General features: G+C 60.1%; 1 protein-coding gene across 1 annotated transcript in view; it reads left to right on the plus strand.

The window, feature by feature from the left end:
* The first annotated feature begins 8,247 nt into the window (after positions 1–8,247).
* The window catches only part of TNXB (tenascin XB), a 62,621-nt gene continuing 48,368 nt past the window's right edge, over positions 8,248–22,500 (plus strand). Inside the window, 9 exon segments of the mRNA XM_039517050.1 lie at positions 8,248–8,258; positions 8,729–9,006; positions 10,603–10,896; positions 12,187–12,480; positions 20,350–20,643; positions 21,941–21,984; positions 21,986–22,046; positions 22,049–22,078; positions 22,081–22,227. Of these exon segments, the coding sequence (XP_039372984.1) occupies positions 8,248–8,258; positions 8,729–9,006; positions 10,603–10,896; positions 12,187–12,480; positions 20,350–20,643; positions 21,941–21,984; positions 21,986–22,046; positions 22,049–22,078; positions 22,081–22,227 (1,453 nt within the window).

Genomic DNA, 22,500 nt, shown 5'->3' on the forward strand with positions numbered 1-22,500 from the left:
GGAGCAACAGGCAGAGGCGGGGCCAGAGGAGCAGGGAGGGGTGTCAAAAAGGGGTGGGTGAGGAAGGTGCCAATGGCATGGGCGGGGTGGGGCGGGGCCGGGGCAGGCGGGTGGCGCCCCCTGGTGGGGCTGCAGGCAGGTTGCGATTTCACCCCATCCGTCTCTCCTCCTCCCGCCTGCAGCCAGGCCAGACGGACACCCAGAGCCTCTGCGGCCCGGCACGGCGCTCGACTGGCCACCTGCGCTGCGCAGCCAGCCGGGCTGGGGCGCCCCACTTGCGCGCCGAGCCGCGGAAGTGCCCGGGGCTCACGGGGCCGGGCGGCGCGCGGCCGGGACGCTCGCGTCCTGCCCCGGCTCTCGCCCGGGCGCCCGCTGGCGTAGATGGCCGCTGCGCCTTACGACTGCATCGTACCGACGCCAGGGCCGGGCGCTAGGGCGTGGCGCTGCCTCTGCTTCCCGGCTACTCGGGCCGCCTGCGACGCCGGACTGCCCTGGGACTGCCACGGGCCGGGCGCTGCCAGGACGGGCGCTGCCGTCCTGCAGACTCGGGCTACGCCGCCCGGACTGGGCGGCACCCGGGCCTGCCCCGGCGACTCCAGCGGGCGGCGCGGCGCTGCCTGAAGAAGCGGGTCTGCGCCACACCGCTGCTACACCGGCCTGACTGCAGCCACAGCCCACCTGCCCCAGCGACTGCGCGGGGCATGGGAGGCCGGAACGGGAGTGCCACTGCCAGGACGGGCCACGCCGGCGAGGACTGCACCATAGGCACGGCCACCCTACCCACAATGCCCTGGGCCGCCCCAACCGCCCTACCCACAATGCCCTGGGGGCCGCCCTAACCGCCCTCTACCCACAGTGCCCTGGGCCACCCAACTGCCCTACCACAATGCCCTGGCCGCCCGGCCACCCTACCCACAATGCCCTGGGCCGCCCCAGCAGCCTCTACTCCACAATGCCCTTGGCCACTCCGGCCATCCTACAGTATAAACAGTGCCCTGGGCCGCTCCAACCGCCCTACTCCACAATGCCCTGGGTACCCCGCCACCCTACCCACAAATGCCCTGGGCCACCCAGCCACTCCCTACCACACAGTGCCCTGGGTACCCCGGGCCACACCCTACCCACAGTGCCCTGGGCCGCCCCAACCGCCCTACCCACAGAGCCCTGGGCCGCCCCAACCGCCTTCTACCCACAATGCCCTGGGCCGCCTCCAATCGCCTCTTCTACCCACAGTGCTCCTGGGCCACTTGGCCAACCGCCCTACCCACAATGCCCTGGGCCGCCCCGCCACCCTTACCCACAATGCCCTGGGTCACTTCAACCGCTCTACCCACAGTGCCCTGGGTACCCCGGCCACTCCCACCCACAGTGCCCTGGGCCGCCCAACCGCCTCACCCACAACAATGCCCTGGGTATCCCGGCCACCCAACACCCACAGTGCCCTGGGCACTCCCAGCCACCCTACCCACAATGCTCTGGGTCCCCGGCCACCCTACTCCACAATGCCTGGGCCGCCTAACTGCTCCTACCCACAATGCCCTGGACCACCCTCGGCCACCCTACTCCAATGCCCTGGGTCCCCAGCCACTCCTACCTAACAATGCCCTGGGTCCCCAGCCACCCTACCCACAATGCTCCTCTGTGGCTGGTCCCCACATCCCTGGGCATCCATCCCTGTGGTGGGGTGTGGGTGGGGAGCCGTCCTGCCCCCATGTGGGGCAGCGCTGGGCACCGAGCTGAAGGCCTTGTGCTGCCTAATCCTCTCTGACCCACGGCCAAGGTGGGGAGCTCTCCCAAGATGCATATGGGAGCTGGGTGTTTGCTGCCTTGCTGGGACGCCCCATCCCAGGGCACAGAGACCCCTGTTAGGAGCACTTCGCCCCACAGCCGGGCTGGCCAGCTGCTAAGATCAACCTTGGCACCGTGCCCTCCTCCCGGCCCGGTTCCCCTCTAGAATCGGCCCCGTCCATCCCGGCCGGGCGCGTGCCGGGGGCAGGGATCTGAACCGCCCTTGTTCCCCACGGTGTTTGCTTTCCATCCCACGCCCAGGTGGGACAGAGATCAAAGGTCTGGCTGGACACCCAGGGGAGGCCCTGGGCGAGACCGGGACACGGGGCCTTTTCCCTCTGTGGAGCGGGGCAGGGGGCAGCTGGCTCAGGGGCGGGAATGGGGCAGGGGCCTGTCACCTCTAGGGGTGCCAGCCCCAATCTGGCCCCTGTAGGTGGGACTGGCTGGTTCGGGGCAGGGAATGGGGCAGGGAGCCTTCCCTGGGCGCCAGCTCCCATCCAGCCCCAGGGCGGGACTGGCTGGCTCAGGGGTGGGAATGGGGCAGGGGCCTGTCCTCTGGAGGGCGCCGGCTCTGATCCAGCCCCAGGGCAGGGACTGGCTGGCTCTGGGGGCAGGGGAATGGGGCAGGGCCTGTCCCTCCAGGGGTTGTCAGCCCCAGGGCGGGGGTCTGGCCGGCTGGGGGTCTGAGGGCACTCACCCTTGTCCCCCGCAGAGATCCCGCCGTGACGCTGCGCGCGTGGGGCGCCGGGATCGAGGCTCCTTCCGCCTGCAATGGACTGCCCCAAGATCCACGTGGATGGATATGAAATTCACCTCGTTCCCACGGTAATGGGTGCCAGGTGTCAATCATCCCTGCCCCTGCAGAGGCTGGGCCCGATCTGGGATGTCAGTGGGGAGGAGGGTGTGTGACCCTGGCCCCCACCTCTGAGAGCCTCACTTCTGGGAGGGGGCATTGGAAAGAAGGTGGGGTCAGGAGGGGGTGGGGTGCATGGGTGGGGTGCAGACAGAGGCCAGGCTCCCCATCCTGACCCCGTGTGACCCCAGCGGCGCCGTGGGCCTGTGGTTTGGGGCCTGGGAGGGGCGGGTCCCCCAGTCCCTGACCCGTTCTCTCCCAGGGTGACTTCCGAGGCCGTGTCCCTGCAGCTGCCCGGCACGGCCACGTCCTTCGAGCGCTCGGGGCTGGGCCCTGGCCAGGAGTTCAGCGTCACCGTCCGGGCCCAGCGAGCCCAGCGCCTCGGGCCCCCCGCCACCCAGAGCGTCCGCACCGTGAGGTGGGGGAGGAGCTGCCGGGGCCGGAGGTTTGGGGGCTGGGATGGGAGCCCAGGAGGTGTTAGTGGGGACTCTCTGGGAGAGGGCCCTGTGGGGGAGGGGACCTTGGGGGATGTTTAGGAACCAGGGGTTCTCTGGGAGGGGCCCTCCCACTCTCACCCCTCTTCTCCCCCCAGGGATCGACGCTCCCCGTGACCTGCGCCCCACGGGGGCCACGGCCACCTCGCTGAGCCTGCGCTGGGAACCCCCGGCCGCCCAGCCCGACGGGTACACCCTGCACTACCGCCCGGTGGGCAGGACAGCACCGAGCCCCCCACCCGCCTGACCCTGCCCCCCAACCGCACCACCCTCACCCTGACCGGCCTCCGCAGCACCACCCAGTACACCCTCACCCTGACCGCCCACCGCGGCCCAGAGCAGAGCCCTCCCGCCAGCACCAGTGCCACCACCGGTGGGTCCCACGGCCCGGGGCGGGGGCGGGAGGGGAGGGGAAGCAGCGAGGAAATGGGGAGGAGGGAGATGGGGAAGAAGGAAATGAGAGAGGAGGACGGCGAAGGAGGGAAATCAGCAAGGACTGAGTGTGGGAGCAGCGCGGAGAGACGGAGCGCCCGTCCGTCCACCTGTCCATCCGTCCATCCATTGGTCCATCGATCCATCCGTCCGTCCACCTGTCCATCCACCTGTCCATCCACCTGTCCATCCGTCCATCCATTGGTCTGTCGATCCATCCGTCCACCTGTCCATCCGTCCGTCCACCTGTCCATCCATCTGTCCATCCACCTGTCCATCCGTCCATCCATAGGTCCGTCCATCCAGCTGTCGATCAGTCAGTCCCTCGATCCGTCCGTCCAGCTGTCCATCCGTCCCTCCATTGGTCCGCTCCATCCACCTGTCCATCAATCCATCCATTGGTCCGCTCCATCCACCTGTGTATCTGTCTGTCCATTGGTCCGTCCATCCACCTGTCCATCCGTCCATCCATTGGTCTGTCGATCCATCTGTCCATCCATCCACCTGTCTATCCATCCGTCCATTGGTCCGTCCATCCCTCCATCCATCTGTCCACCTGTCCATCCATCCGTCCATTGGTCCATCCATCCACCTGTCCATCCATCCGTCCATTGGTCCGTCGATCCATCCGTCCATCCACCTGTCCATCTGTCCATCTCTCCTTCTGTCCATCTGTCCATCCACCTGTCCGTCCATCCCTCCATCCCCCCAGTCGTCTGCCGAGTTGGTCGCCCATCGTCCGTCCATCCCTGGGTCTATAAGGGAACCAGACATTTCTCCTTCTCTTCTCCCCACTCTTCTGTGCAGGGGTTTTCTTCCCCTCTCTCCCACAGCGAGTGATCGGTTCGTTCTGCCCAGAGCGGGGCGGCTCGGGAGCCCGGTCGGATCCAGCGCCTCCCCCGACTCACCACCCGTCTTCCCGTCCGTTTAGGTTCCGCAGGTCACGGAGCCACGCGGGGGGTTGGACTAACCCAGTTCTCTTCCCTTCTCTCTTCTTCGCAGCTAGCGCCCAGGCACCGGCCGGGAACAGGCGTTCTCCAGGAGGTGGGGACTGGCTGGCTTTGGGGGTGGGAATGGGGCTTGGGGCCTGTCCCCTCTAGGGGGCACCGGCTCTGATCCACCCCAGGGTGGGGGCCTGGCTGGTCCGGGGGGCAGGGAATTGGATCCCCTAATTGCACCAATATTTGCTCCTGGCAGCGCCGATGCCCACCCTGCTCCCGCCTGGCCGGCCGCACCCAGAACCCACGCGCCCCCCCATGGCCCGTCTCCGGCCGCCTGGCCCCGCAGGCGGGCCCTCGCCCGCCCGGCCAACGCCTCCTCGCTCCCCAGCCAGATCTTCTTCCAGACCGTGGCGCCAGAACCTGACGGCCAAGCTGGCCCGGTACAACGGGACCCTGCTGCAGCGGCTGGAGAGTTACCTCCGCGCCACACGCTACCGCTCCGCGGCACCAAACCATCGCCAGCGTGGCCAGGACCATCTACCTCTACCTGGTGCAGAGGAAGTCCCTGGAGGAACAGGAGATGGTCTACGTGGGGCTGGGCCAGCATTCGAAGGAGCTCGGGGCCATGGCACCCACCCCGGGCACCCTGCGGAGGAGCCCACGGCCCCCGGCCACTTCCAGATAGCCGGGAAGGAGGCGGCATCTTCTCGGAGGGCTCCCCAGCTGGGCCACGAGGCCCAGGGCCACGCCAAGCCGGGCGGTGGTGGCCCGCTCCCGGCGCCATTGTGGTCTCGCTGGAGGGCACGCGTGACCACGCGAGCGCGTGGTAGTCCGCTACTGGCGGGCGGGCGGCGGCGAGGAGCGGGAGCTGGCGGTTCCAGCGGCGCCGCGGCGGTTCGCCTGCACGGCCTGGCGCCCGGCACCACCTACCAGGTGGAGATCCACGGCCTGGTACAGGGGCGGCTCTCCAAGTCCGATTCCGTTCTCGCCTCCACAGGTAGCGCTGGGGGGGCCGTCCGACGCGGGGGGGTCGCTCCTCTGGCTCAGTAACCCCAACGCCCACGGCGCCGCCTGGCTGTTCACCGATGCACCCGCTGGCGCTAACCCCCTCGGTCCTGCCCTCCTCTCTCCCGCAGGCTGCTGGCTCCTGCCCACGGGCCTGGCATGGCCGTCGGATGGGCCGACTCCACCCCGCCCCCGCCGTCCCCTTCCCTCTCTCTCTCCTCTGGCATTAACCCCCCTTTCTCCTGCAGCTGGTCTGGCTTCCACCCGCTACAGGCCTCATGCCACGGACTCAGCGGGGAGCGGGGCAGGGGCCTGTCCCCTCTGGGGGGCGCCGCCTCCCACCCGGCCCCAGGGCAGGGACTGGCTGGCTCAGGGGGGCAGGGAATGGAGCAGGGGCCTGTCCCCTCTGGGGGGTGCCGGCTCCCTCTGGCCCCAGGGCAGGACTGGCTGACTCTGGGGCGGGAATGGGGCAGGGGCCTGTCCTCTAGGGGCGCCAGCTCCACCCGGCCCCAGGGCAGGACTGGCTGGAGTCAGGGGCAGGAATGGGGCAGGGCCTGTCCTCTAGGGGCTCCCTTTCAGCCTTTCATGCCCTCCCCCCAGCTCCGGAGGCATCTGGCACCGAGCCCCCCGCCACGCCCAGCCTCTCCCGCCCTGGGCCACCCCCAGGGGACCTGGCCGTGACAGACGTCTCCCCCGACCGGTTCCGCGTCACCTGGACGGCCACGACTGGCACCTTCCAGCACTTCCTGCTGCAGTACCGGGAGCCCGGCTCCCGGGTGCCTCCCGGGCAGACCCAGGTGCCTGGGGGGAAGAGGAGCGTGATCGTCACCCAGCTGAGCCCCGGCACCGAATACGAGGTGGAGCTGCGGGGGGTGGCACCTGACGGGACCATCTCAGAGCCCATCACCACCAGCGTGTGGACAGGTAACCCCCGCCCCTTCCTCCGCGGGATCCTCCCCCGGTCCTTACAGCCAGGCTTCGCAGGGCTATGGACGCCTTGGGGAACCCAGGAGTCCTAGCTGCCCGCCCCCCGCCGCTCTAACCACTAGCCCCCACTCCCCTCCCAGAGCTAGAGCTACACCCCTGCTCTAACCATCAGCCCCCCCCTGCCCTCCCTGGCAGCCCAGGCACCCTGACCGCGTTACGCCCTCTCTCTCCTGCAGCACCCCCTGGCGGGGGCCCCGGGCCAGGCGACCTGGGGGCCCTGGGGGTCAGGAACGTGACCAGCGATGGCTTTGGGCTGCAGTGGAGGGCACGGCAGGGCCTGTTCCACTCCTTCCTGCTGCGCTACGAGGATGCGGCCGGGCGCACGGGGCCCCGGGAGGCCGAGGTGCCGGCGGACCAGCGGGCGACCCGCCTTGGGGGGCTGCGGCCTGGCACCGAGTACAACGTCACGCTGTACGGGGTGCACCGCGGCCAGCTCTCACCCCCCCTCAGAGCCAGAGTCCGGACAGGTACCCCCACCCCCGGCGCGGCTCCCGCCTCAGCCCCCTGCCAGCCGGGGGGGCCAACTGCCCCTCCTCTGCCCCCGGCCCAGCTCGGCACCTGCCACCAGCCTGTGCTCCTTCCACGGTGTTAGGGGGCAGCACCCAGGAGTCCCGGCTCCCAGCCACCACTGCTCTAACCACTAGCCCCACTCCTCCCGGGCCGGGAGAGAACCCAGGACTCCCGGCTCCCAGCCCCCACTGCTCTAACCACCAGCCCCCACTCCCCTCCCAGAGACGGGAGCGAACCCAGGAGTCCTGGCTCCTAGCCCCCCCTGCTCTAACCACCAGCCCACACTCCCCTCCCAGAGCCGGGAGAGAACCCAGGAGTCCTGGCTCCCAGCCCTCCCTGCTCCAGCCACTAGCCCCCACTCCCCTCCCAGAGCCAAGAGAGAACCCAGGAGTCCTGGCTCCCAGCCCTCCCTGCTCCAGCCACTAGCACCCACTCCCCTCCCAGAGCCGGGAGAGAACCCAGGAGTCCTGGCTCCCAGCCCCCCCCCTGCTCTCACCCCCAGCCCCCACTCCCCTCCCCGAGCCGGGAGCGAACCCAGGCGTCCTGGCTCCCAGCCCCTCCCTGCTCTAACCACCAGGCCCCACTCCTCCCGGGCCGGGAGAGACCCCCGGTGTCCGGGCTCCCAGCCCCCCTTGCTCTAACCACCAGCCCACACTCCCCTCCCAGAGCGGGGAGAGAACCCAGGAGTCCTGGCTCCCAGCCCCCCCTGCTCTAACCACCAGCCCCCACTCCCCTCCCAGAGCCGGGAGAGAACCCAGGAATCCTGGCTCCCAGCCCCCCCTGCTCTAACCACCCGCCCCCCCGCCCCACCCCGAGCGGGGCGAGAACCCAGGCCTCCTGGCTCCCAGCCCCCCCGGCTCTAACCACCCGACCCCACTCCCCGCCCAGAGCCGGGAGAGAACCCAGGAATCCTGGCTCCCAGGCGCCCTTGCTCTAACCACCAGCCCACACTCCCCTCCCAGAGCGGGGAGAGAACCCAGGAGTCCTGGCTCCCTTTCCCAACCGCAGCCCGCCCCGCCCTCTACGCAGTGTGGAGCTGGGACACTGGGAGCCTTTGCCAAGGGTATTTGAAATAACAATTGTCTGCCAGGTCCGGTGGGTCCCGGGCTGGGAGGGGCAAAGCGAGCTGCCCCCCTCATACATCTAGACACAGAGCCCAGGCAGCCTCCCCATCACCCCGTCTGCAGCCCCTGGAGATGTCTGGTGACACGTCTCTCCTCGTGGGGGTGGGCGTGTGATGGAGAGAGTGTGACTGGGGGAGAGACCAGGCAGGGAGGGAGCAAGGAGCCCCAAGGGAGGTTTGTGCCGCTGCAGCCTGTGACAGGAAGAAATAGCAGAAGGGAAACAGGAGGGAAGGGGGGTGACTGCAGGCGACGGTGGCAGTCGGAATCGCGCGGACCCCGGGAAATGTGCTGGAGGAAGGGGAGGCCTGGCTGACGGAGGGTGCAGGGGAGAAGGAAGGAGCCAGAGAGAAGGAAGGTGGCAGGGCCCTGGTGCAGAGCGGGGCCGTGACAGGCGCTGGAGCGTGGCGGGGGGAGGAGAAGGGACGAATCGCTAACGGCAGCAATGGGAGGGAGAACCGAAGCGATGGCATTGGAAAGATGGAAGAGACGAGGGGCAGATACACACAGCGATCTCCCCCCACAGCATCTCCAATACCCTTCCCCCACCCTGACCCAGAACTGATGGGCCCATCCCTCCTGCCCGCTCACGGCCAGAGCCAGCAGAACCCGGCACCCAGCCCAGCCTGGGGAGCTCGGCCTCGACGTCACCCACGACTCCATCCTGCTCTCCTGGACCGTCCAGGCCGGGGACTTCGACTCCTTCCTCCTCCAGTACAAGGACGCGGAGGGCAAACCCCAGGCGCTGCCCGTGGACGGGGGATCCCGCACGGTCACCGTCACCAACCTGGCCCCCTCCCGCAGATACAAGTTCAACCTCTACGGCATCTCCGGCCGCAAGCGCCTCGGCCCCGTCTCCACCGACGCCGTCACAGGTCAGCGGCTGGACCCGGGGCACCAGCCCCTTCCCCTCCTCCCCCCTTTGCTTTCCAGTGTGGTGGGGACACCAACCACTGGGCTGGGACCTTCCCAAGAAGGTGCTTCCAAGGCAATGAGAGAGGAGGACGAGCAAAGAAGGGAAAGAAGCAATGACTGGTGTGAGGAAGCAGTGCAGAGGGATGAGAGCGTCCATCTGTCCAGTCATCCATCCACCTGTCTGTCCATCCGTCCATCCATCCACAACTAGCCTGCTGGCCATTCAATGGGCAGAGAGAAGAGAGTAGATAGAGATGGGTGGATGGATGGATGGATAGACAGACAGACAGCTGGATCAATGTGCACGGGACAGGTTGGGTAAATGGATTGATGTGTATGGGAACAGATAGATGAACAGATAGGTACATGGATGGGGGTCTACATGGGTGGATGGATGGATGGAGGGGATGGCCACTGATGCATAGGTAGAGGAATGGAGATGGATGGATGGACTGATGGAAGGGTGGATAGATATGGATGGAGGGATGGACGGAAAAGTGGGTAGATATGTATGGAGGAGGATGGATGGACTGATGGAAGAGTGGGGACATATGTATTGGAGGGGATGGATGGACAGAGGGATGGAAGGTGCACAGATATGTATGGGGGTTGATGGAGGGTTGGAGAGACTGAAGGGTGGGTAGATATGGATGGGGATGGATGGAGGGATGGACAGACAGAAGGGTGGGTAGATATGGATGGGGATGGATGGAGGGATGGACAGATGGGCAGATATATATATGGATGGATGAATGGATGGACAGAAGGCTCAGTAGACGTGTATGGGGTGGATGGATGGACAGACAGATGGAAGAATGGGTAGATAAGTATGGGGAGGATGGAGGATGGATGGATGGAAGGGTGGGCATATATGGATGGGGGTGGATGGATGGATGGACAGACAGAAGGGTGGGTAGATATGGATGGGGGTGGATGGATGGATGGACAGATGGAAGGGAGGGTAGATATGGATGGGGGTGGATGGGTGTTTTGGGGGATGCACAGGTAGCTGTGTATGTGTAACTCTTCTGCCAGGTGGCCCCAGCAGCAGTAAGGGCTGGGTTGGGTGTGGTGATGCATGGACGGCGGGTGGGTGGATGGAGTGCGACAGGGGTGGGTGGATGGGTGGATGTGGGAGGAAGGGATGGATGGAGGAGTGGTTGGGGATGGATGGTGTCAATGGGGATCTTTCCATTGATGTTGGTGACTTTGGTTCACGCCTTCTCTTTCCCTCTCATTTGTTCTTCGTTCCTCCTGTCTCAGCCCAATTCTCACTGAGGTTTGTGCCGGTTGATCTGGGCCGACCCCTCCAGGGAGGTGTGATGGCCACAGGGAACCTGGGAATGTGGGATCCTCTTTGCAGACATGGCCCGTCCATTTGTGTGTCCCCAGCTCTCCTTCCCAGCAGCAGGCTCCAGCTGTGTCCCTGGGCTCCCTGCATCCTCGTCCCACTAATCATCTCTGCTGATCCCCTCTGGGCAGGAACTGCCCGGCCCCCCAAGGACCTGGTCAGCCACCCTAATCCAGCCACACCCTTACCCGCCTCTTTGTTCCAGCCAAGGAGCCGCGGGAGCCGGAACTCACCTTTCAGCCCAGACTGGGGGAGCTCTCGGCCTCTGACGTCACCCACGACTCCGTCCTGCTCTCCTGGACCATCCAGACCGGGGACTTCGACTCCTTCCTCCTGCAGTACAAGAACGCGGAGGGCAAACCCCAGGCGCTGCCCGTGGATGGGGGATCCCGTACGGTCACTGTAACGAACCTGGCACCTTCCCACAGATACAAGTTCAACCTCTACGGCATCTCCGGCCGCAAGCGCCTCGGCCCCGTCTCCACCGACGCCGTGACAGGTCAGCGGCTGGTCCGGGGGCGCAGCTCCTTCCTCCCACCCTTTTTCTTTCCAGTGTGACATGGACGTTGAACACGGGGCCAGGACGTCCTGAAGAAGATGCTTCCAAGAGTCCTGCATCCACAAGCAGATTGCCGGGCATTCAGTGTCTAGAGATGAGAATAGATAGGGGTGGGTGGATGGATGGATGGATGGATGGATGGATGGACAGACAGTGAGCATGGGGCAGGTTGAGTGAATGGAGTGATGTGTATGGAAAGAGATGGATGAAGAGATAGGTACATGGATGGGTGTCTACAGGAGTGACTGGATGGATGGAGGGATGGTCATCAGTGAGTACATAGAGGAACGAATGTGTATGGGGATGGATGGATGGACGGTCAGGTGGGCAGATATGTATGGGGATGGATGGAGGGATGGACAGATGGACGGGGGGGCAGATATGGATGGGGGTGGATGGGTGTATTGGGGGATGCACGGGTAGCTGTGTATGTGTAAGTCTTCTGTCAGGTGGCCGCAGCAGCAGTAAGGGCTGGGTTGGATGTGGTGATGCATGGACGGGTGGGTGGGTGGGATGGGTGCGTGGGATGGATGGAGGAGTGTCTGGGGCTGCATGGACGGACGGGTGGGTGGGTGGGTGGAGTGCGCCCAGGGGGGGGTGGAGGCGGGGTTGGGGACGGATGGCCGGGCGGGGGGGTGGATGGGTGCGTACAGGGATGGATGGAGGAGTGTCTGGGGCTGCATGGACGGATGGGTGGGTGGATGGGTGCCCACAGGGGTGGGTGGAGGAGTGGTTGGGGATGGATGGACGGGCGGGTTAGTGGATGGGTGCACACAGGGATGGATGGAGGAGTGGTTTGGGATGGATGGGTGGATGTGGTAGGAAGGGATGGATGGAGGAGTGGTTGGGGATGGATGGTGTCAATGGGGATCTTTTCATTGGCATTGGTGACTTTAGTTCACACCCTTCTCTTTCCCTCTCATTTGTTCTTCGTTCCCTCCTGTCTCAGCCCAATTCTCACTGAGGTTTGTGCCAGTTGATCTGGGCCGACCCCTCCAGGGAGGTGTGATGGCCACGGGGAACCTGGGAATGTGGGATCCTCTTTGCAGACATGGCCCGTCCATTTGTGTGTCCCCAGCTCTCCTTCCCAGCAGCAGGCTCCAGCTGTGTCCCTGGGCTCCCTGCACCCTCGTCCCACTAATCATCTCTGCTGATCCCCTCTGGGCAGGAACCGCCCGGCCCCCCAAGGACCCTAATCCAGCCACGCCCTTACCCACCTCTTTGTTCCAGCCAAGGAGCTGCGGGAGCCGGAACTCACCTTCCAGCCCAGCCTGGGGGAGCTCTCGGCCTCTGACGTCACCCACGACTCCATCCTGCTCTCGTGGAGCGTCCAGACCGGGGACTTCGACTCCTTCCTCCTGCAGTACAAGGACGTGGAGGGCAAACCCCAGGCGCTGCCCGTGGATGGGGGATCCCGTACGGTCACTGTAACGAACCTGGCACCTTCCCACAGATACAAGTTCAACCTCTACGGCATCTCCGGCCGCAAGCGCCTCGGTCCCGTCTCCACCGACACCGTCACAGGTCAGCAGCTGGTCCGGGGGGGCAGCTCCTTCCCCTCCCACCCCTTTTTCTTTCCAGTGTGACATGGACGTCGAACACGGGGCCAGGACGTCCTGAAGAAGATGCTTCCAAGAGTCCTGCATCCGCAAGCAGATTGCCGGGCATTCAATGGCTAGAGATGAGAGTAGATAGGGGTGGGTGCGTGGATGGATGGATGGATGGATGGATGGATGGATGGATGGATGGACAGACAGCTGGATAGGTGAGCATGGGGCAGGTTGAGTGAATGGAGTGATGTGTATGGAAAGAGATGGATGAAGAGATAGGTACATGGATGGGTGTCTACAGGAGTGACTGGATGGATGGAGGGGATGGTCATCAGTGAGTACATAGAGGACCGAATGTGTATGGGGATGGATGGCTGGACGGTCAGGTGGGCAGATATGTATGGGGATGGATGGACAGAAGGCTCGGTAGATATGTGTGGGGTGGATGAATGGATGAAGGGGATGGTATGGATGGATGGATAGAGGAGTGGATCTATATGGTGACGGACAGATGGATGGGTGGGTGGGTGGATGTGTGGATGGATGGATGGAGGGGATGGGATGGATGGGATGGATCGATGGATGGATCGAATGGGATGGGATGGATGGAGGATGGGAGGGATGGATAGAGGAATGGATCAATATGGGGATGGACAGATGGACAGGTGGGTGGGTGGATGTGTGGATGGAGGATGGGATGGATGGATGGGTGGATGGAGGATGGGATGGATGGATAGATAGAGGAATGATGGGATGTTAGATGGGATGGGATCTGAGTTACTCCAGAGAATTCTTTCCTGGGTGCTGGCTGGTGAGTCTTGCCCACATGCTCAGGGTTTAACTGATCACCATATTTGGGGTCGGGAAGGAATTTTCCTCCAGGGTAGATTGGCAGAGGCCCTGGAGGTTTTTCGTCTTCCTCTGCAGCATGGGGCACTGGTCACTTGCTGGAGGATTCTCTGCAGCTTGAGGTCTTCAAACTGCAATTTGGGGACTTCAATAACTCAGACATAGGCTAGGGGTTTGTTATAGAAGTGGATGGGTGAGATTCTGTGGCCTGCATTGTGCAGGAGGTCAGGCTAGATGATCATAATGGTCCCTTCTGACCTTAAAGTCTATTTTTCTATGTGTATATTAATGGATCAATAGGGGGTTGGACAGATGGATGGGGGGGTGGGGATGGATGGATGGGATGGGATGGATGGAAGGATGGATAGAGGAATGGATCCATGTGGGGTGGACAGATGGACGGGTGAGTGGGTGGATGTGTGGGTGGGTGGATGGGATGGGATGGATGGATGGATAGAGGAATGGATCCATATGGGGATGGACAGATGGACGGGTGGGTGGGTGGATGTGGATGCTTGAGCCAGCAGCCTGATAAGAAAACCCGCAGTTGCGAATCGAGTCAGCAGCGAGCAGAGGACAGACAAACAGAGGGAGTTTGCCTGGGAGCTGTGCGAGAGGAGGTACAGGGGTGCGCATAAGGGCACCTGTGTTGTGAGCTGGTGGGGTGAATGTCCGAGTGTCTGTCTGCTGTGACCATTCGTTCGGTGCTCGTTGCAGGACTGTTGGACTGTGTGGTTGGTTGATTGAAAAGTGGAAATTGGGGAGCTTTGTTGCAGGGGTGCCTGATGGATTGAGTGGAGGGAGGCTTTGAGCCGGGCCAGCTGCTTCAGCCAGCAGCCTTATAAAAAAGCAGCCAGTTGCGAACCAAGTGAGTGGTGAACAGAGAGAGTTTCCTGGCAGTTCGCTTGTGGGGAGTTCCCACAGAGTGTTTTTGCCTTTCAGGCGTCTGTGAGCGGTAAATGCAACATCTGAAGGGGCTCTTAGAAGGAAGACAATATGGATAGTGAGCAATCAGCTGTTAAGACCTGTATGGGACGTGCCATGTTTATCTTTCTCCCAGAGGATAGAAGTGACTTCGTCTGTGTGAAGTGCAAGCTGGTCTCCATATTGGAAGAGAAGGTTAAAGGACTAGAGTCCCAAGTATCAACCCTGCGTTGCATCAGAGAAAATGAAGACTATGGATGGAAATCAGCGCTTGGTATTGCAGGCACAGCGAGCTGAGGAATCCGAGAGGGCAGCACAGAACAGGAAGAAAACTGGCAGCATGTGACCTCCAGAAGAAGGAAGAGGAGAACCCATGTACCCCCAGTGCAGACAGAAATAAGAAACTGTTTTCAGGCTCTCTGCACAGGTACCACAGCGGAGAATGTTTTGGAAGAGTCATCTGAGGGAAGGGATCAGAGAGAGAGACCCCATCAGCCGAAAGGCATGGGATGCATTGTCCTAGGGATGGGGGTTCCATGACCACCACTCCCAAGAGGAGGAGACGGGTGGTGGTGGTCGGGGACTCCCTCCTAAGGGGGACAGAGTCATCCATCTGCCAACTAGACTGGGAGACTCGAGACGTGTGCTGCTTGCCTGGAGCTAGAATTCAGGATGTGACGGAGTGTCTGCCGAGACTGATCGAACCCTCGGACCGCTACCCCCTCCTACTTCTCCACATGGGCACCAACGATATTGCCAAGAATGACCTTGAGCGGGTCACTGCAGACTACGTGGCTCTGGGAAGAAGGATAAAGGAGTTTGAGGCGTAAGTCGTGTTCTCGTCCATCCTCCCTGTTGAAGGAAAAGGCCTGGGTAGGGACCATCGAATTGTGGAAGTAAATGCCTGGTTACGCAGGTGGAGACGGAGAGAAGGCTTTGGATTCTTCGACCATGGGATGTTGTTCCAGGAAGAAGGATTGCTAGGAAGAGATGGGCTCCACCTAATGAAGAGAGGGAAGGGCATCTTCGCTGGCAGGCTGCTAACCTAGTGAGGAGGGCTTTAAACTCGCTTTGTCGGGGGATGGAGACCTAAGCCCGGAGGCAAGTGGGAAAGTGGGATACCGGGAGGAAACACAAGGAGGAGGGTGCAACAGGAGGTCTCTGATTCATACTGAGAAAGCAGGACAATAGGCTGGTTCGGTGCCTGTACATGAACACAAGAAACAAGCAGGGAGAACTGGAAGTCCTGGCACAGTCAAGGAATTATGATGTGACTGGAATAACAGAGACTTGGTGGGGTAACTCACATGACTGGAGCCCTGTCATGGATGGATATAAACGGTTCAGGAAGGACAGGCAGGACAGGAAAGGAGGGGGAGTTGCACAGTATGTCAGAGAGCAGTATGACTGCTCAGAGCTCGGGTATGAAACTGCAGAAAAACATGAGAGTCTCTGGGTTAAGTTTAGAGGCGAGAGCAACAAGGCTGATGTCGTGGTGGGCGTCTGCTATAGACCACCATACAAGGAGGATGAGGTAGACGAGGCTTTCTTTGGACAACTAACAGAAGTTTCCAGATCAGTCCCTGGTTCTCTTGGGGGACTTCAATCACCCTGACAGCTGCTAGGAGAGCAATACAGCAGTGCATAGACAATCCAAGAAGTTTTTGAACCATGTTGGGGACAACTTCCTGGTGCAAGTGCTGGAGGAAACAACGAGGGGCCTTGCTCCTCTTGACCTGCTGCTCACAGACAGGAAAGAATTGGTAGGGGAAGTAGAAGTAGGTGGCAACCTGGGCAGCAGTGACCATGAGATCGTTGAGTTCAGGATCATGACAAAAGGAAGAAAGGAGAGCAGCAGAATACGGACCCTGGACTTCAGAAAAGCAGCCTTTGACTCCTCAGGAACTGGGGCAGGATCCCGGGAGGCTAATCTGAGGGAAAGGAGTCCAGGAGAGCTGGTGTATTTTAAAGAAGCCTTATTGAGGGCACAGGAACAAACCATCCCGATGTGCAGAAAGAATAGCAAATATGGCAGGCGACCAGCTGGGCTTAACAGAAAATCTTCAGTGAGCTTAAACCCAAAAAGGAGCTTACAAGAAGTGGAAACTTGGACAGATGACCAGGAGGAGTTTAAAAATATGGCTCGAGCATGCAGGGGTGTAATCAGGAAGGCCAAAGCACAACTGGAGTTGTAGCTAGCAAGGGATTTAAAGGGTAACAAGAAGGGTTTCTCCAGGTGTGTCGGCAACAAGAAGAAGGTCAGGAAGTGTGGGCCCTCACTGAATGGGGAGGCAACCAGTATGGAATTGATTCCATTTAACCTATTCTAGCTCTCATCTCTACCTTTTTCCCTTTATGAATAAACCTTTAGATTTTAGATTCTAAAGGTTTGGCAACAGCGTGATTTGTGGGTAAGATCTGATGTGTCTATTGACCTGGGTCTGGGGCTTGATTCTTTGGGATCGAGAGAACCTTTTTCTTTTATTGGGGTGTTGGTTTTCCTAACCATTTATCCCCAGGACGAGTGCACTGGTGGTGATGCTGGGAGACTGGAGTGTCTAAGGAAATTGCTTGTGTGACTTGTGGTTAGCCAGTGGGGTGAGACCGAAGTCCTTTTTGTCTGGCTGGTTTGGTTTGCCTTAGAGGTGGAAAAACCCCAGCCTAGGGCTGTGACTGCCCTGTTTGAGCAATTGGTCCTGAATTGGCACCTCAGTTGGGTCCCGCCAGAACCACCTCGTCACACAAGGGTGCTGAGGGAATTGGCTGATGTGATTGCAGAGCCATTGGCCATTATCTTTGACAACTGGCGGATGGGGGAGGTCCCGGACGACTGGAAAAAGGTAAATATAGTGCCCAGCTTTAAAAAAGGAGAATCCTGGGAGCTGCAGACTGGTCAGCCTCACCTCAGCCCCTGGAAAAGCCATGGAGCAGGTCCTCAAGGAATCCATTGTGAAGCACTTGGAGGAAAGGAGGGTGATCAGGAACAGTCAGCATAGATTCACCAAGGGCAAGTCATGCCTGACTAACCTGATTGCCTTCCATGAGGAGATAACTGGCTCTGTGGATGTGGGGGAAGTGGTGGATGTGATAGAAAAACTTTAGAAAAACTTTTGATTCGGTTGTAACGAAGCTGCTTCTGGTGGGACACAAGTGAGAGTGTCAATTCAGGACAAATTGCTCAGAGCAGGGCAGTCACCGCCCGAGGCTGACCAGCCAAACAGAGAGAACTTCGGTCTCACCCCACGGGCTAACCAGAAGCCACACAAGCAATTCCCTCAGACACTCCAGTTCCCTTGAATCGCCACCAGGGCCGCTCCTTATGGGGACGAATGGTTATGAAAACCAACACCCCGGTAAAAGAAAAAGGGTTCTCCCGATCCCAAAGGCCCAAGCCCCAGACCAGGCCAATAGACACATCAGATCTTACCCACGAATCACGCTGTTGCCAATCCTGTAGAATCTAAAATCTAAAGGTTCATTCATAAAAAGAAAGAAATCGAGACGAGAGCTAGAACTGGTTAAATGGAATGAACAGTAATGGCCAAGTTCTGGGTTCAGGCTGGTAGCAGGGATGGAGTAAACTGCAGGTTCAAATCAAGTCTCTGGAACATCCCCCGCTGGGCTGGGTCATTCAGTCCTTTGTGCAGAGCTTCAGTTTGCAGCAAAGTCCCTCCACAGGTACGAAGCAGGATTGAAGAATAAATGGAGAAGATGCACCTGCCTTTTCTAGTCCCTTTGCCATGTGGCTTGTGCTTCCTTTGTCTGCAACACAAGCTGCCCAGCACGTGGCCTGGCAGCCTCAGAGTTCGGTCCATAGGCCTGGCCCTGCCTTGCTGAGTCACCAGGTGAATCTGCTTCTCTCAATGGGTCAGTTGTAGCTGATGATCCTTAACGAGCCATCAAGCAGCCAGGCAGAGCTGATGCCACATTGTCTGGGGGTGTCACCCAGAAGCAGAGCCCAAGTGTGAAATACAGACAGGACAGAGCCAATACTTGTAACTTGAAATACAGAAATGATACCTGCACCCAGAGAGCATCATCGTAACCAGCCAACCAGAACCTCCTCAGAGACACCTTATTCGACCCTCTTCGTACAAGATTTGGTGCCACAACAGGACCTTGGTTGCAACAATGATCTATACGGTCCCAGTTCATGTCAATAACATCACAATGGTCTCCCACAGTATCTTGCCGGCAAGTTACAGAAGTCTGGGCTGGATGATTGGACTGTATGGTGGACAGAAAGCTGGCTAGATTGTTGGGCTCAGTGGGTAGTGATCAACGGCTCCATGTCTAGTTGGCAGCCGGTTTCAAGCAGAGAGCCCCAAGGGTCGTTGCTGGGGCCGGTTTTGTTCAATATCTTCATTAACGATCTGGAGGATGGTGTGGACTGCACCCTCAGCAAGTTTGCAGATGACACTAAACTGGGAGGAGTGGTTGATACGCTGGAGGGTAGGGATAGGATACAGAGGACCTAGACACATTAGAGGACTGGGCCAAAAGAAACCTGATGAGGTTCAACAAGGACAAGTGCAGAGTCCTGCACTTAGGACGGAAGAATCCCATGCACTGCTACAGACTAGGGACCGAATGGCTGGGCAGCAGTTCTGCAGAAAAGGACCTAGGGGTTACAGTGGACAAGAAGCTGGATATGAGTCAACAGTGTGTCCTTGTTGCCAAGAAGGCTTACGGCATTTTGGGCTGTATAAGTAGGGGCATTGCCAGCAGATCGAGGGACGTGATCATTCCCCTCTACTCAGCACTGGTGAGGCCTCATCTGGAGTATTGTGTCCAGTTTTGGGCCCCCAGTACAGAAAGGATGTGGACAAATTAGAAAGAGTCCAGCGAAGGGCAACGAAAATGGAGCACATGACTTATGAGGAGAGGCTGAGGAACTGGGATTGTTTAGTCTGCAGAAGAGAAGAATGAGCGGGGATTTGATAGCTGCTTTCAGCTACCTGAAGGGGGGTTCCAAAGAGGATGGAGCTCAGCTGTTCTCAGTGGTGGCAGATGACAGAACAAGGAGCAATGGTCTCAAGTTGCAGAGGGGGAGGTTGTGATGGAATAGGGACTGTCTGTGTGCTTAGTAGGCAGAGACAGGTATGCAGCTGTAACATGAGCCTGGCCTGGGGGAGGGGAGGTCTCACCTCTGGCCGGTAGCTAGACAAAAGTAAACGGGGGAGTGGAGTCAGTTGGTTTTTGGGAAGCGGGGGGGTGGGTTTCAGGGGATCCTAGGCTGGGATCCAAGCACCCTGAACCCCCAGAAAGGCCAGATTGAGGGGTCCTGGCTCTGCACACAAGCTGGGCCGTATCCTGTGTTCCTGTTGTTCAATAAACCTTCTGTTTTACTGGCTGGCGGAGAGTCACTGTGAGTTCAGGAAGAGGGGTGCAGGGCCGGACTCCCCCACACTCCGTGACAGAGGTCTAGGTTGGATATTAGGAAAAACTTTTTCATTAGGAGGGTGGTGAAGCGCTGGAATGGGTTACCTAGGGAGGTGGTGGAATCTCCTTCCTTAGAGGTTTTTAAGGTCAGGCTTGACAAAGCCCTGGCTGGGATGATTTAGTTGGGGTTGGGGGTTGGACTAAATGACCTTCTGAGGTCTCTTCCAACCCTAATCTATAATTCTATGAATGGATGGACAGGAAGGTTGCCAGATGCATATGGAGATGGACAGAAGGACGGACTGGTGGGTGGGTGTGTATGGCGATGGATGGATGGATGGACAGAAGGGCGGGTGTATGTGTTTGGGGGTGGATGGATCGACGGAAGTGTGAGTGGATATGTTTGGGGATGGATGGACACACAGACGATAGGGTGGTTGGATGGGTGTTTTGGGATTCATGGGTACATATATATTTGTGACTCATGGTGGCCAGGTTGCATTATCAGCAACAAGGATGGAGGGATGGTATGCTGATGGATGGATGAGGGTGTAGGGATGGAGGATGGACGGAGGCGTTTCTGGGACTGGATGGGTGTCAATGGGGCTCTTTCCCCTCTGGCTAGAAATAACCCAGCCCCCCAAGATCCTAGTGAGTCGCCCCCTTCACCCCCATCTCTCTGTTCCAGCTGCAGGGCCGCCGAAGGAGGTACCCACCACCCAGCCCAGCCTGGGGGAGCTCTCGGCCTCCGACGTCACCCACGACTCCACCCTGCTCTCCTGGACTGTCCAGGCTGGGGACTTCGACTCCTTCCTCCTCCAGTACAAGGACGCGGAGGGCAAACCCCAGGTGCTGCCCATGGATGGGGGATCCCGCACGTTCACCGTCACCAACCTGGCCCCCTCCCGCAGATACAAGTTCAACCTCTACGGCGTCTCCGGCAGCAAGCGCCTTGGCCCCATCTCCACCGACACCGTCACAGGTCAGCAGCTGCTCCCAGGGCGCCAGCTCCTTCCCCTCCCACCCCCTTTGCTTTGCAGTGTCAGGGACGCTGTCCACTGGGCCAGGACCTTCCCAGGAAGATGCTTCCAAGCCTCCAGCCTCCACAAGCAGATTGGCGGCCATTCAATAGACAGAGAGAGAAGTGTGGATGTGAATGGATGGGTGGGTGGCAGGCTGGATAGACAGAGAGCTGGATGGATGTGTATAGGGCAGATTGAGTGAATGGATAAGAACATGGAACGGCTACGCTGGGTGAGACCAGGGGTCCATCCAGCCCAGTATCCTGTCTGCCGACAGTGGCCAATGCCAGGTGCCCCAGAGGGAATGAACAGAACAGGTAATAATCCAGTGATCCATCCCCTGTCGCCCATTCCCAGCTTCTGGCAAACAGAGGCCAGGGACACCATCCCTGCCAATAGCCATTGATGGACCTGTCTGTCCTCCATGAATTGATAGATGTGTATGAGGACGGATGGATGAATTAATAGGTAGATGGATGCTGTCTATGGGGGTGGATAGAGATGGATGGATAGATAGAGGAATGGATATCTATGGGGATGGACAGATGGGTAGGTGGATGTGTAGGAGGATGGATGGACAGGCGGACTGGTGGGGGTGTGATGGATGGACGGATGGACGGAAGGCTGGGTGGATGTCTATAGGGATGAATGAAGGGATGGAAGTGTGAGTGAATGTGTTTGGGGTTGGATGAATGGACGTACAGACGGTAGAGTGGTTGGATGAGTGTTTTGGGGGCTTCATGGGTACATGTATATTTGTAACTCTGTGGCCAGGTTGCATTATCCGCTACAAGGACGGGGTGGGTACGGGGATAGATGCATGGATGGACGAACGGATGGATGGATGGGTGTGTATGAGCATGGAGGAGAGCCTGGGGATAGATAGGTGTCATCCGTTGACATTGGTGGGTTTGGTTCACGCCCTTTTCTTTCTGTCTCGTTTCTTCCCTCTGTCTCCTCCCATCTCACTCAGCCCTCACTGAGGTTTGTGCCGGTCACTCTCGGCTGAACCCTCCAAGGAGGCGGGGTGGCCACGGGAACCTGGGAATGTGGGATCCTCCGTCTGTTTGTCTGTCCCCAGCTCTCCTTCGCAGCAGCAGGATCCGGCTGTGTCCTGGGACAAGTCCTTGGGGCTCCCTGCACCTCCCCTGCTAATCCTCCCTGCAAATCCCCTCTGGCTAGAAATAACCCAGCCCCCCAAGATCCCAGTGAGTCGCCCCACCCGGCCTCCTCCTTCACCCCTTCTCTCTCTTCCAGCCGCAGTGCGGCAGGAGGAAGAACCCACCGCCGAGCCCAGCCTGGGAGCTCTCGGCCTCCGACGTCACCCACGACTCCATCCTGCTCTCCTGGACCGTCCAGGCCGGGACTTCGACTCCTTCCTCCTCCAGTACAAGGATGCGAGGGCAAACCCAGGCGCTGCCCGTGGATGGGGATCTCAAGACGGTCACCATCACCAACCTGGCCCTCCCACAGATACAACTTCAAATTCTATGGTGTCTCCGGCCGCAAGCGCCTTGGGCCTATCTCCACTAACGCTGTCACAGGTCAGCGGCTGCTCCCAGGGCCCGACCCTTCCTCCCACCCCCTTTGCTCTACAGTGTCAGGGACACTGTCCACTGGGCCAGGACCATCCCAGGAAGACACTTCCACACCTCCAGCCTCCACAAGCAGAGTGGCGGCCATTCACTGGGTCGAGGGAAGACGGGGGAGGGGGATGGATGGATAGTCAGACAGCTGTATGGATGTGCATGGGGCAGGTTGAGTGAATGGATAGATGTGTCTAGGAATGGATGGATGGATGAATTAATAAGATGTCT

The sequence above is a fragment of the Mauremys reevesii genome, unplaced genomic scaffold (assembly GCF_016161935.1).
Source record: "Mauremys reevesii isolate NIE-2019 unplaced genomic scaffold, ASM1616193v1 Contig1, whole genome shotgun sequence".
In the NCBI taxonomy this organism is placed as follows: Eukaryota; Metazoa; Chordata; order Testudines; family Geoemydidae; genus Mauremys; species Mauremys reevesii.